The 14,679-nt window shown below is 43.3% G+C and overlaps 1 protein-coding gene across 1 annotated transcript; it reads right to left on the reverse strand.

Annotated features, from left to right (window-relative positions):
- Positions 1–1,893: 1,893 nt before the first annotated feature.
- On the reverse strand, positions 1,894–13,678 carry LOC121955178 (RNA-binding protein 38-like). Its single transcript, XM_042503025.2, has 4 exons — positions 13,257–13,678; positions 10,486–10,609; positions 9,504–9,558; positions 1,894–3,681 (listed from the first exon to the last, which is right to left on the reverse strand). The coding sequence occupies exons 1-4, from the start codon at positions 13,467–13,469 to the stop codon at positions 3,339–3,341; spliced, it is 735 nt and encodes a 244-aa protein (XP_042358959.1). The 5' UTR covers positions 13,470–13,678; the 3' UTR covers positions 1,894–3,338.
- Positions 13,679–14,679: the final 1,001 nt, after the last annotated feature.

Genomic DNA, 14,679 nt, shown 5'->3' on the forward strand with positions numbered 1-14,679 from the left:
CATGCTGGACACAACATGCAAGTATCATGAACTTCTGTCTGCCACAAAAGCTGACTGCTATAATCCAAAATCCAATGAAAAATCCCATGTTTTTTAACAAGTGAACCAGGGCGACGCTAACTTCTGCATTGGAAAATACGTCACCCCCGCACCACTCTATTGCTGATTAGCTAAATGGGAAAAAATAAGCATGCTTACAGGCTGTTACTTTTTTAATTGTAAAGCATGTTAACATGTTGATGTCAGCATTTAGCTCAAAGCACTGCGGTGGCTCAGTATAGCCTCACATAGCTGCTAGTACAGCTGTCCCTTAAGCAAGTCCACACCAAGAACAGTAACTTTAACATTAGATATAAATATACTATTTAAAGATGGTTGGAAATCAAGTGAATGGTTGAGTGCACATTACATCAAGCAAGAATGACACTTACAGAGCCAGTTGATGAACAATAGAAACACTGACTGCCAATCAAAATCTGTCCAAATTCAAAAAAGGTCACAGCTGGATTGTGCATAATGTGCTTGCCGCCGCTCTACAGAACGTTGTTGTTCGCCAGTTTGGATGCTCACATCATTATTGCAATAATTACCATTCTTGGTGTGGATGGCACTTAAGTGTTTTTGTTATCTGCCTCTAGTACGTCTCTGAACTTAACTGAAATACAGCAGGCTACTAAATAGCAGGAGCGGCCCTTTAAAAACCTTAGCATGCTGAAAGAAAACCTTGCTATGATAGATCAGTATACAGTTATATGAAATAAACTCACTGAAATGAAAAGGCACATAATTAATTTCATGAGTAAATAAGGTCTGAATGGATTTCAATCAAAACAAAGCACCACAAAAACATCTATTGAACTCAAGGCTGTATTGTAAATCATTACTGCGTGGATAGATTACACCCTGGGTAAGGACAAAAAGATAATGGATGTGTTTTTATTTTGAACAACCTTGCCTGTGTTTTGTTCTCCAGGCCTAAGTGAGGTTTAGTAGTGACACATCTTCTAAAGTAGCTGATGTAAGCACAAACATGTAGAGACGCTGCTGGGACACATCTAGCTGAGCTTGTTTAGAAGAGTGAAAAAAAAAAAAACCCTCTTGATTACAGCCCTGGGTTATGGGGCTTCAAACCCCGTTCTGACTAACTCCTTTTTTTTTGTTGCAAAACTCGGTGAGAAAGCACGAAAATAAGCGTGTTGGCCAAGGGAACACCCAGCACCCCTGGCAGGTGGTAGTGTTGTGGCTTGATAAAGTTGGGGCCTCTTGCTCCCCTCTCCCCCTTTGCAGGATCTAACAGCACACACAGCCTTGATAACAGGCACGCGCACACACGCAGACACACACACACACACACACACACATACATTAGTGAACCCTGTCACCTCACAGGCTTTTCACAGTATCACCACAGTAGGATCAGTGCTCTTAATGCAGCAACACTGAGTGCAATAACACAAAAAACACAAGTGGTTGCATTTTGAACATGGGTGACAGGATTAAGGTCCCAATTTTAACTTAAAAGGGACAGTTCACCCCCAAATCAAAAAATGAGTACTTTTCATCATACCTGTATCTAGATTGTTTTGGTGTGAGTTGCAGAGTGTTGGAGAAAATTAGGCCATGATTCCTGGAAAGAGACATTGACGTTGAGTTATCAAATGTATTTTTTGGCACCTTGAGCACCATAAGTCAAGTGGCAGCTGGTTTCATTATACTGGAGAGAAGGCAGACATCTTTGCAGCTGATATCTCCCCAACTTGGTACCACCAAAACGAGTTAGACTGAAAAATGGCACTACAGGTTAGATGAAAAATATGTTTTTTTTATTTTAGGTTGAATTGTCCCTTTAATCTTTGCTGCTTCAGTTTAACAATCAAAGAATAAGTCAAGAGGCATTTTTAAGTACAAATCTTTATTTCTTTTTTTTGGTATGGCTTCTTTGAAGGGACTGTAAAAGACATCTTTATTGAAAAAATCTAGAGAATTTCTGATGCAACTGATCGAGGATCTACAAAGGAGCATCTACTGTAGTTGCCGTGCACCAAAGCAAATCCACTGACATGGTGACAGGACAAAAAGACAAAATGAATACGACACCTGTGGATCTGCAGGTATGCCTCTGCAGGTTAAATGGCATCAGTGCCACAACTATAGTCATAGTAACAAAAAACTATTTTAACTTAGTACCTTATATAAATACCTACATATAAATATTGTAAATGTACTTGATAACTGAAAACATTTTTGCTGTACATGAATGTCCTTTTGAGAGCAACAATTTGTGGCAATCTCAGTGAGAAAAGGAGAAAAAAAGTACACTGGTGTTTGCGCTCAGTGTTGGCTACCTTTCAGTAATGGCGCTCCTGCTCCCCGTTGCCCACATACTGCATGTGATTATCTACATCCATTTGAAATTATCAAGACCCAAGTAAGACAGATTAATGCGACTGACTGCTGAAAGGCCAGTTACAAATGGCTCTCTGCACTTGGTTCTGTGGTGGCGGGGAGCGCTTGAAAAAGATTCAAAAAGGAGTTTCTCTTTTATTAAGGCCTCTTTAATTAATAAGAATTAAAAGAACGTGTAGTCCTGACATCACAGTCTCAAAACTGTCTTTTCTTTCCGTTTTGTCCTTTAGGTGAAATCTCTCATCGTCCTCCTGTGTGGAGCTGAACGCTGGAGGTTTGTTCGTGGGGCACTCGGTGCTCTACCTCACTGCGGATGGCACCAGGATGGGACTACAGAAAGGCTGAGTGGCTGGCTGTATGCCTCCCAAAATCACCACCCCGTCTTCACCCACATGTGACTGACCACCAGTGTCCTAAAGCAGCAGTGCCCTTCATATCTGCCCCAGATACTCTGGAGTCGAGAGGAAAGAGGTGTGACAGCTCTCCTATCATAATATGTACCATGGACACATAACTTCCACTGATTGAGCCAAAAACATAATAACATTGATAATAATGGCATACAAACAAACATCAACAATGACATTAATACAATAACAAAGGACGATAAAAATAATAATAATAATAAAAAAAAAAAAGAAGTGTCAGCTTCTGGAAGCCCTTGGAAGCGACCACATACTTTATGCTGTTTTAGCTTCCCAACCTGAACCTCAACAGTCCCCTCCCAACCCTTTTAACCCTTTAACCAATGAGCAAAGGTTCACCCTGATCGTATAGTGCAATAGTCCCACCCTTTTTCCTGAAAGCCCCTGCGGATGATAGCTGGGTCACCCTGTAGAGCGTTTTGCCATCCTCTATCCAAAAGTCAGCGAGCACTACCCCTTCCTCCTCTGCCAGTACCGCTCCTTCGTCTCCCTTCATAGGCTCACTGCTCACTGCATACGGTCAGGCTGGATGTGCTGCTGCGGGGCGTAGTGTAGGAAGGCCTGGGCTGGGCCAGCGGCGGAGGGGAGGGTGGGGTGGACAGTGGCTGGAGCTGTGGCGGCGGCAGCCGGCCCGGCGGTGGCTGTGGGGCTGGTGGCGTAGCTGTAGCCTAAAAAGCCAGCCGGGGAGGCGGCATATGGGTACTGCTGCTCAAAGGCTGCTTGGGCGTACTGGGTATAGGCTGCGCTGTAGTCCATGAAGGGGCTGCTGCTGACAGAGCTGGAAACCTGAGTGGGCAGCACCAGGCTGGGCTGCACATAGGCTTGTGGGTAGATGTATGGCTGGGCCAACCTGTGCACAGACACAAAGACCAAACAAGGGGGTTATTAGACAGCGGGGAGCTGAAGCACCGGAGCAGATCTCAGGGCTTCCAATGTTTACTTTGCTCCCAGAGGGCGGGCGTGTTGGGAATATAAACTCTCTGCTGGTGTTCTGAACTTAGAGAGTTCTCACACGGATATCCACCGTTATTCAAGACTAAATAGGCAGAGGAGGTTAGGAAGCGAATGTGACTCAACCCTCTGTCTGTGTCAGTTAGCGAAACCTACAAAACCTGTTAGGTAGGGCCTCCTGAGGTAGTAGGGAGGGGAGGGGTGAATGACAGAGTCAGCCGTTACTGGCAGGTTTTCAAGCTCAGGCATCAACAGTGTGTTTTAACAGCTGCTGCTCTTCACTTGCTGAACACACTCAAACACACACGCAGACAAAAAAAAAGGGAAGTACATGAAGGTTGTGCAGAAGTTTGCCTCGTTCTCACTTGGTGTGTAAATCTCATGCAGACTATCACAGGTGATGAAGCTAGCTGGGGGTAATGGTGTCGGGGGAGCTCATCAGGGCTGGGTGCCAGGCTCTGCCAGGCCTCGTGGGCCGGCTTTCAAATGTAGCTGATTAGAGCTGTGGGGTCTGGGGACTGTGCCGTCTCTCCTTCTCTTTCTGTCTTTGCTTTGTCACTTTATCCATGGAGGAAAAGGGAAGGGGAGAGGGCTTTAGAGGAGTCTATTTTTAGTCAGGACCTGAATCTCTCCTGAGTTTTCTTGTCTGCAGGGAGGGATGGTTGTGGCAGTGAGGAGAAGACCCCCTCTTGTATTAAATGGATGATGTAACTGATGTTTTCTGAGAGCCTTTGTCTTTGATATTAAGCATTTGGGGAAAAACACACACCCCAATACAAAGATGAAATAGTCACAACAAGTTTCACATTAATGTACACTCTTTCAGCTGCATCTCAATCTGATGAAAATCTTCCCTTCATTGACTGTATTTACATTTTTTTTTTTACAGACTCAATCCAGGAAGAAGAGGATCAGTAATGAGAAGCAGCCGTGAAGTTGACACAGCAAAAGATGTAAGCATGCATGGATTGGGATGTCATGGCTCTCAAACAAACACACACACACACACACACACACACACACACACACACACACACACACACACCTCCTCTCCAACGCCCTCCCTTCTCCACCCACACACACACACACACCAGTTACAACTGCAAACCCCAAACCATGCCATAATAGGGAAAGAGTCACACCGCAATCAACCAAACCTCTTCAGTTCATATCACACGAAAAGCGAAAAGATAAAAAGGCACTCCAATCCATCACAGCAAACCGCACTGCACTCTCAAGCCATCACTGGCACCTTGGAGAGAGGCTGGCTGAGGGAGGGAGGTGAGGGAGGAGGGGGTGGGCAGACATTTTCTGTCAAACCCCTTCTTGGGACTAGTCCTGCACTGTGGGCATCTTCTGATCCTCTGCTGGTACACTGGTCAGCTGGCAGCACAGAGCAACCATGGCAGAAGGTTGGACAGGAGGGCAGTGATTATTGTCAGCAAGAGACCGTTTCAAACTTCACAACATTAATATTTGAAAAATGGACCCTTTTTGTATTTCCTATTAGAATATTTTGCAGTGTATGGAAATGACCTCAGGTGATAGGACGTGAACATGAAGCCAGGTTGTTGTGCAGCAATGCATTTCCAGTAAAAACAATTATTACTTAAGGGCAGAAAACTGGTGACAAACCTTTTATGCAGCACATACTGACATTGACTTTTCATAGTAGGAAAAGCACAGGTGTATTAATTTGCATTTAAGATGGCAGCATTCCACTGAAGGGGGGCTCTGGTGTTGTGCATGCTGGCCCACTTAAACATCTTACCGGGCCATTTTATGTAAATGAGTCATTGTTTTTGTTATCAGTTTCACTTGTGCTTTTCCTTCTATGAAATGTCAAAACATCTGCTGTGAAAAATGTCTTTGTTTCAAGTGTGGAAATATGTGAAATCAACAAACTTGTTTATTTCTGTTGTCATTTTTAGCTGTAACTGTAGCATTTAAAGACAAATTGTTAAAGACGGTTGTCTGACCTATCTGCTGTTCTTACTTTATGTACTATATTGCTTTGCAAGCATCTTGGATAAACCAAATCAAACGGCATGAAAGCTAAGCAATATACTGATGTGGACAGGGGCCACAGCAAAACATATTCAAGCCTACAAAAATCATTGTCAGTTTAAGAATACACCATATTTGGAATATTTTCTGCGCATTACCTTGCACACTAATCAATCCAGGCAGTCATACACCTGCAACTCCAGTGTTCTGTGAAGTAAAATAACTGTTGCAGATCGTGTCTATTGGCTTTGAGATAACGGCTTCAGTTCACTGTCGGAAAGGCCTGTGTGACCTTAAGATAATGCTGTGACAATATTCTAATTATAGCATACACTTAAACTGATATTGCTTTCTTTAGGTTGGGGCCTTTTTAGGTGGCTAAAAACAAACCAACTGAGGCATCTGCTCAGCGAAATTTGATTTTTATCGAAGTGACACAGAGGTTTTCAACCAAGATCATATTTTCTCATTAAGTCAATACTAAGGCATGATGAAGAAGCCTTGGGGGTAGAGAAATGTGTAATCACACTCTTTAAAATTAAGAATAGCAGAATAGCAAACAAAGTCTTACCTATGCTATGACATTGAAAACAGACAAACGTATACAGAGTAAAGCTGATGGCAGCAAAGAAACCTGCATAAATGCCAGATTCTTCCACCGTGAGGAGAACATTTCTAACACTGAGAAAAATAAGTAACGAATGCTCACATCTGGCGAGTGAAGGGGAAAAAGGTGATAAAATGTGAAATAAAACCAGACAACAGTGTCATGTAACAAGTAAGCATAAGCAAATGAAAGTGACCTCCACCCATCCATGAGTGCAACCTACACTTGGCTTTCACAGCTCTATTGAGCTACATACAAAGAGGCATTCACTGTCATGCACAGCTTTCAAAGATGACCATACATTAATGCTGTGGGGCATATGTGCTTTCACTCACGTCATGTATAATGAGCCTGCCTTCTCCGTGGCCTTGGCAGCGTGTTGCCACAGGCCGTTTGCCATAATCTAGGCTTAAAATCAAGTGACCTTGTTTAGGTAAAGTGGAATAGAAAATAATGTAAATAATGCAAGCCTAGAGGGACTTTCGGAGAGACAAAGCACTCCTATATTATATCTCTAGGTTGCACAGAGAGAGGGAGCTAATATTTAAGCTTCTATATTAGGAGAAAAGAGGGACGTGGAGCACATTAAGTTGGGGACAGCAGCGAGCTCCCGGGGCCACAGAGATGCCAGATGCCAAGTGGACTGTGGGGCAGTGGCAGGGGAATGTGGATGACATCCAGAAGATCATAGGTCAGCTGGTTTTGTGCTGACAGCCAGTCTGGGTTTGACATAGCGTCACTCTGTGGATGGCAGGCTGAGACACAAGAGCCACACGCTCATCAGAAAACATTTTGATGCCCATAAACAAACACAGGCTGAAATAATCATTACCACGAAGGCAGCATAATGAGCTGATGTGAAAATCCTGGGCGATATCACACCGAGCAGCTAAATATTTCTACACGATAACACAAATGACCTTCAGCGCATGACTCACTGAGGCACAAAGTGTGAAAACAGATGGAACGGGACTGGGTGGGGGAATTAAACAACACCTCACAATACTTGTAAGACGACTTGATATTCCTGTCTTCCCTCTTTGTTGGAGAGGATTGTGAATATTCTTTGGCAGCAGGAGGGAGGAAAGGTGTTTTGTTTGGCACCTGTAGAGGTGAGTTTCCTAGGGAGCACACTGCCTCATTAAGCATTAGTCCCAGAATACAGCCCCAGATACCCTCCCCCTCAATCTCCTCTTTAACCCCTCTCCCCCCGCCTCCTCTCTCAGTCTCACAGAGGTGTCAGTTTACAGAGTCACACACCAGTAGTGGCAGCACTTTAAGTGGAAAAATTGGAATAAAAGTCAGAGCTGAAAGAAATAAAAAGGGATACATGTGATGTGGGAAAGTGTAGGGAAGTGGACGGAGTGGAGGAGGTGATGCATGAGGGGAGATGAGTCTGCAAGCACACTGACAACTCCTCCCCTCCCCATCAAAACAATGTTCCTGGCCTCACTGACCCCCTCTGGCCCTCACAGTCCACAGCATCTGCTGACCACAGCTAAACACACACATACACAGCGGCAAATCCGAACCACCACCACTACACGCAAGGCTCCCGGCCAGCACTGTTCCAAACCCTACTTCAGACCACGTCCTCACACCATATGTTGTCAAGGGGTATTGAGGGGGTGGGGTTGAAAGAAAAGCCACTTGTACGCTCTGCATCTTAGGGAGGCCTGCGTCTGTCACCCGCCATACAGAGGCAGGCAGACAGGTGCGCCGTGCGCCTCTCTACGTCTCCAGGGTGGTGGTCATGGGAGATTAAGGGGGTGTAGAAGGCTGTAATACGAGCCAACACCTGTCAGGCGCATGCCTCAAAGCAGCTCTGTGCTCCACATTTCAAACCCTTGGGGTTTTGTTGCCATCAGTGCTTACTATGGAGGCAGGAGCACAGACTTGTGAGGGACTTTCCAATGTCCTCCGATGGGCTAGGAACATGATGGGATATGTCCCAAATGGACTCTAAATTTTGACATTCAGACCCAGTGAGATCTTACAGAAGCTGAAATACACTTCTTGTAGGCCTTTTTTGGGTTGATCAACCTCCAAAACCACCAAATGCATCTTTTGTCCCTGTGGACTGCCCTGGGAATTCCACAAAGCACTCACATACTTGAAGTCATTTACTGGACAGAACTGAAAGTACTGATTATCTTCATTATATATTAATGCTCAAGTTCTGTTTTGAGTTTATTTTAGGACAAATTTTATTTCATGAAATATCAGAAAATAGTTCTACATGCCGTTAGAATTACCCAGAGGGCAAGTTTGCACTTTTCTGCTTGATTCAGGGAATTTTGGCATTAATGCTTGAGAATGGCTTCAATGGATAACTATAATTCAGTTCATTCACATCAGTTTTGTTGCCTGTTAATTTCCTGCTGATCAACTTAATGTCTCAGCTCCACCCTGAAAATATATCATGGACCGCAACAATAGTTACAGTCATTATATATAGATTATCTGTTGATCTTCTGTTTCAATTAATGGATTTCTCATGTTAACTGTAAAATGTCCTAAAACAGTGGAAACAGACAATATTAGTTATATATGTTGGATTGTATTTCTGTAAGCACTCTGTGTCAAAGCAAGTACACAAAAACACTTTATAAAGTTAAGTTGACTTCTCCTGGTATTTTGATCCTTCAGACAGATCAGAGGTTCATATGTTTGATAGACATGGCGGTGCAGGATGATATCTGAGAGCTGCAGGGGGTGAAGAGACTCATTACTGCAGTGAAATGGTCATTAGCTGCTCAGCAGACCGCGGCTCCTAGACGCTCTCCAGGCTGTTTCTACAACACAGCCACTTGGACGAAGCCTTCTCAGTGACAGAGCCCACTCAGGCAGGTAGACAAGCCAAGCGGCTCCTGACAGAAGTCAACAAGTGAGTCACACATCGGCCTGTGGAATGCTCTTCTATTACCGCAGATATGTGAAACATCACCCAGCCCTACAAAACTCAAATATGCTAATAGACTTCTTCTGGGGTTGCATGTGGACACAGAAACTGACATGTACTCTCCAGAGGCCCTGTTTGTCCAAGAAATAGTAGCCTAGTGGCGTCCCACAGAGTGTAATACAAGCGCCCACTCCCGCTCACTTACCCATACTGCCTCTGGATGAGTGCTGGGTGAATGGGCTGCACTCCGATGGATATGCCTGGAAGATAGGAGGCCGGCTGTCAGACACACACATTTGCATTTACAGAGGAGGACCGCAGAACAATACACAGAGGGCATGGGGAGACAGAGGCAGTGCCTGTTTCAAACCTTCCACAAGTGGAACAACAGTTACAAATGCGCAATAAGCAGCAGTAAAACATGACCACCACAACTGAAAGCTATGTAGTATGTAGAAATAAAATATGCTGCAAATGGACAGTAGGACTAGGCGATTCATTTAATTTAAATTTTATTTCTAATCCTTTTCAATTACCACTTTGGCTGGTAATGCTCATGAAAACAAGATAATCAAGATAAACAATTACTGTGCAGCATTCTGTTTCACAATGTTGCTCTTGCATATTTCTTAAAGGCGCCCATTGAAAAATAAAAGTGTCTTATTATGACAATCAGGGAAAATACTGAAAAATATTCATGTATATAATATTTCACTTCATTCATGCGAGCTGACTGAGTCATCTCAGTCCACAGCTCTTATGCCAACAGTGTGGGGTCTCTACTCTCCTCTTGTGCCATGTTTGTATTTATATATTACTTATTTTATTAATTTATCTAAACTTAATTTTTTCTCAGTTGACATATAATTTAAGTTGAAGAAAATCCACTGTTGAAAAGTTGTTCTTTTTGTTCAGTACATTCGTGTGGTTTGAAAAGTTGATCAGTAATCGTGATGTCGTCACTGACGACGTGTTTAGGATTTTTGCCATAAGCAAACAGCCAGAATGGATAGTGTGTATTGTCTCAATCTACCCAAACCCTGATATGCCTACTTGCAGCTCTAGTTTTTAAAACCCATTTTATTGCAGAATTTATCTATACTATATTACCATTATTTGATGAGAATGGAAGCACCATTATTTCCACTATTTAGTAGTTGAATTAATTGAGACAACATATATCTCACCTGTCTGTATGCTGCGGGGTTTGGCACCAAGGTAAGCCAGGTTCACGTTGGCCTTCCTGCCATCAATTATGGGGTTGGGATCCTTGCAGGCTCTCTCTGCTGCTCCTCGGTCTGTCATCGTCACCTGGTGACAGAGTCAGACTCATCAACAAGGTCTCACAAAAATCATTTATCCCGTGTGACGAGCATACAGGTAGCGTGGGATCCCCGGGCTGGTGAAATATCAACTATTCAAGCAAAACAAAAACACTTAAAATGCAGGACTTGGGTCTGTTGGTCTCAACATAAAACCCTCCCTGCAGGCTCTCCACTGTTTAAATTCGGTTTCTCTGAGGAAGAGGGGAAACTACGAACAAAGTACAGTTATAACCTTTGAAAACTGCCCACAGCAGCAGTAGCCAGCCACTTGACTGCCACTTAGCCACGAGCAGACCTGCTGAAATATGGTTCTGGGAAGAGCAACAAGGAGCTTATCCAATTAGGGACAAAATATTAAGGAGATTGGTATTAGTCCACCCCTCCTCTCTCCCTCCTGGCATTAGACGAGTCCTTCTGTTTTGATTGCCACGTTCTGCCAACTCAGAGGGTTCAGTCACCTCGGTGTGTGGACCGAGCTGCGAATGTAGGCCACCGCGACTCGCATTGTTATAGAATGACGTTTTTTAAAAGCAGTATGCCTCTACATAGTGGAAGGAACCGGAACAAAGCCCACTGCAGGGTCTGTGTTGTGAACACACAGGAAGGAGTGAGGCTGTGTTTACACTATGAAGAGCCTTGCTGGGTTTGGGGGTGGGGGGTTCTACTAATCCACCTCTAAAGTGTGTTTAGAAAAAAGGTGTGCTCAGCTCTGGGGGTGCCTCCCTCCCCTCCTGCCGCCAGCTACCTCTCCAACTGGAACGCTCGCAAATCAGAACAAGCAGGTTGCCTCATGCCACACAAAAAGTGAGCCGAGTGCTGAGCTGCCACAGCGCCCACATCGCCACGAGCCTGTCTAACCTGAAACACCAGCCGCTATAGCCGTTGGATACCAGCTAAACTCACAGGACAGCTTTTCTCTGAGTTAGGGAGCTGATGTGTAAACACCGAGAGCAATTGTCTCACAATTCTGCCTTCAGAAATAAACACGCACACATAACAGTTTTCCATTCCTTCTTTGGCCTGACAGTGCATTAGTGCTGATGTGTCTTTTCAAGGTTCAGGTAAATATTTGCATTTCTCGTGCTGCTTCTGTTCTTTGTGTCAATAACTATCGTTGTCTGCATGGAGCCGGATAAGTCACCTATTACTGTAAATTAGACACCACAAGGGATATTTCTCATTAATCTGACTTAAAGCAACTGTGGCCAATAATCACTAGTGATTAATGTAGCGGTAAATAGCACTTTTCCTCACCCTACAACTGAGCTCACAAGGCAGGCTGGACGAGGTAAAACGAATTATTTATGTTTTATGGACTTCAAAGTGTTTTCTGCAGCTCAGACTGGTGTCCACGCTCACAAAGATAAGATCAAAGGGGAATTTAACATAAATTTGTACACTACTAGAGAGCCAATTTGTTGATGTCGGAATTTCTCTTTCAGCAGCCAAGATGTGATGCAAATCATGTGCTACGGCCGACTGCTCTGGTCCTTGACAATGGAGGGCAGGGTGTGCAAGGTCAGCCTCCCCACTGCTCCAAAATAACCATATAAAGCAAGTAAGGAGTGCACACTGTCTGTCTCTCTTTCTCTCTCTCACACACACTTCCAAAGCCATAAGCTGGGGCTGCTCAGGGGTGAGTAAGGGGGGACTCCATTGAGGGGGTTGGACATCAGACATATGTTGAAATATAATCTTCTTAGTTACCCATCAACTTGTGTGATCCCTCATCCTCATTAAGCTAAAATAACAGCCAGCCAGGCGGAAAAACAGAAGTGCTGTGCAATTATGCGAGTAAGCTTCAGTGGGGGATTACCTTTGACATGTATCTGAATCATTACATACAGAAAATAGAGCAGGTATGTCTATTGTCTTGTTTCAGGGACTATTTGTTATTAATGAGAGGAGTGTATGTGCAAAAAAAGGGGAGGCATTTTAAAAAATGTTTTTGCACTGGGACGGGACTTATGTTTTTCATTTTGGCTTGGGGAGGGGCATAAAAATTCATGTAGTTGTATTTTGTGTTTATTTACAGTTTAAGACTGTTTAAGGTTTTCTTTAAAAATCGCCTCAATAAGACCGTTTAATTATAGCTTGAAACTGTAAAAACAAAACTTTTTGTTGGATTTTCAAATTTCCGACAGTCCTTGGACACATCATGTGCAACACTTATGCTTTTAAAAAAATAAATATAGCCAAATCTGAACTTAAAATGTGATCGTTCATCAAAGTCACTCATATCTCATTTTAAATATAAAACAGTTCGCACTATCTAACCACTACGCACGACAAGGGTGAAAACATTTTTCAGGCTATTTTCAACTCAAGGATATTATCTTTTATCTTTTTTGAGTAAGATTTCAATATCTAATCTGTAATTTATGGTGGAGGAAGGGTCGTGCATTTTCAGGGAACAATATTTGCAGCTTTAGGAAAAATCAAAATAAAAAAACAAAAACGAAGTCACACTGCAGCCTCGCCCCTCCTCTGAAGAATATAGACCAGTCCCTTAATGACCGGAACTTATGGCAGAATTACAGCAAATAAGTAACTTGTATCGTGGTGTTGTAAGTTATGTGTGGGTCTCGCGGCTGATACTGTGGTGCACGGGCCGGTGTGTTTTTTGTACTCACAAAGCCGTATCCTCTGGATTTACCGGTCTGTCTGTCCGTTATCACCACAGCCTCGTCAATGTCCCCAAAGGCCTCGAAGTATTTTCTCAGTGAGGCATCGTTCGTGTGGTACGGCAGCCCGCCGACAAAGATTTTGGTAAAAGTAGTGTCTTTCTGAAGCGTTGTGGGATGCATGACTTCCAGGGCTCCGTTCATGAACTGATGCAGAAGCATTGGTCAACTGGAGAGAAGACCGGAGGCACGCGGAAAATACACTTAGCGCTTAACAACGTCACAGCATCAGTAAAACGACAAAAACTATATATTAAACTGCAGTTTCCCTCTCGTGCTGTGACCTTTGCTCAAAGTTGCAGCAACCAAGTGGCAACTATAATTCACGCAGCTCCTCTGATCGTGTCCACACTGGTTGCTTGGTCGCTGCTGTGCCGGGAGCTTTTATACGCCTCCACAGAGACCACGCCCAAACACAACTCTTGACCAATCAGCGCAGCCGCTGAGTGCCAACTTGTGCAACGGCTCCTCCCATTGGTCCGCCTTCCTCAACGCTGTGCTGCACCTGCTTTTGTCCTTTTAGGACACAAAGAAAAACCCGTACTGTAAGGCAGAAAGCGCGGCTCCGCCACATGGCACATACTGTAATGAGGAAGTGATTGTCACAGCTTCTGGCCTGAACCACATTTTTAAACTTGAAAAAAATTGCTGCAGCCGTGTGCTAGTTTTCTGTGACTTTACTTGACAATGGTGACATGGCACTTAAAGCGTGACTGAGCACAAAATGCACTCTGTAAAACCAGTCTGTTTGTAAAATCTGTTGATTTTGAAAGTTGATTTTAACTCAAAACAAATCTTGCAAACCGATTGCTTTGAAAAATGTGATTTTTAATAAGTTGAGTTTACTTAAAATTTAATATTTTTTCCCCTTAATTTTGTGATTATTTTGCAACTTAAAAATGACAGGTTTAATGAAAATGAGTCAGTAAGTTGTTGTAATTAAAGTAAACCGAACTTGAACATGTCGACAAAGAAAGAACTCGTAGATCTCCCACCTAATCCTCTTTGTCATGATCAAGTTAAGTCAGGCTGACTTGGTTTACTTAAATTGCTAAAAAAAAAAGTTAAGATAATTTGATGTCTTTTTTAAGTTGTAACAGCTTCACAAAATTAAGTAAATGCAGCTAAATTTAAAGTAAACTACACACTCATATATAAGGTAAACTCGAATTAAGATTATTAACTAAGTTTACTTTCCTTTTTCGAGGCAATCGATTTCCAAGATTATTTTAAGTCAGATCAACATGTCAGATTTTACAGCGCAGTTTAAACAAAAGAGAGGAAACCACACCACAGTTAACTCTTAAACCTTACTTTATGACTCGGATTGCTGGTCTAATGCTGGATTTGTAACCTTCATTTAAAACATTTA

The sequence above is a fragment of the Plectropomus leopardus genome, chromosome 2 (genome assembly GCF_026936395.1).
Source record: "Plectropomus leopardus strain MGB_pleo_1.0 chromosome 2, ASM2693639v1, whole genome shotgun sequence".
Classification (NCBI taxonomy): domain Eukaryota; kingdom Metazoa; phylum Chordata; class Actinopteri; order Perciformes; family Serranidae; genus Plectropomus; species Plectropomus leopardus.

Coding starts and splice junctions, on each gene's coding strand:
- LOC121955178 (XM_042503025.2), bottom strand. CDS start 13,469: ATGCTTCTGCATCAGTTCATGAACGGAGCCCTGGAAGTCATGCATCCC. Junction 9,559..10,485: donor ACCCCGCAGCATACAGACAG/GTGAGATATATG, acceptor CCTATCTTCCAG/GCATATCCATCGGAGTGCAG. Junction 3,682..9,503: donor CTCATCCAGAGGCAGTATGG/GTAAGTGAGCGG, acceptor GTCTGTGCACAG/GTTGGCCCAGCCATACATCT.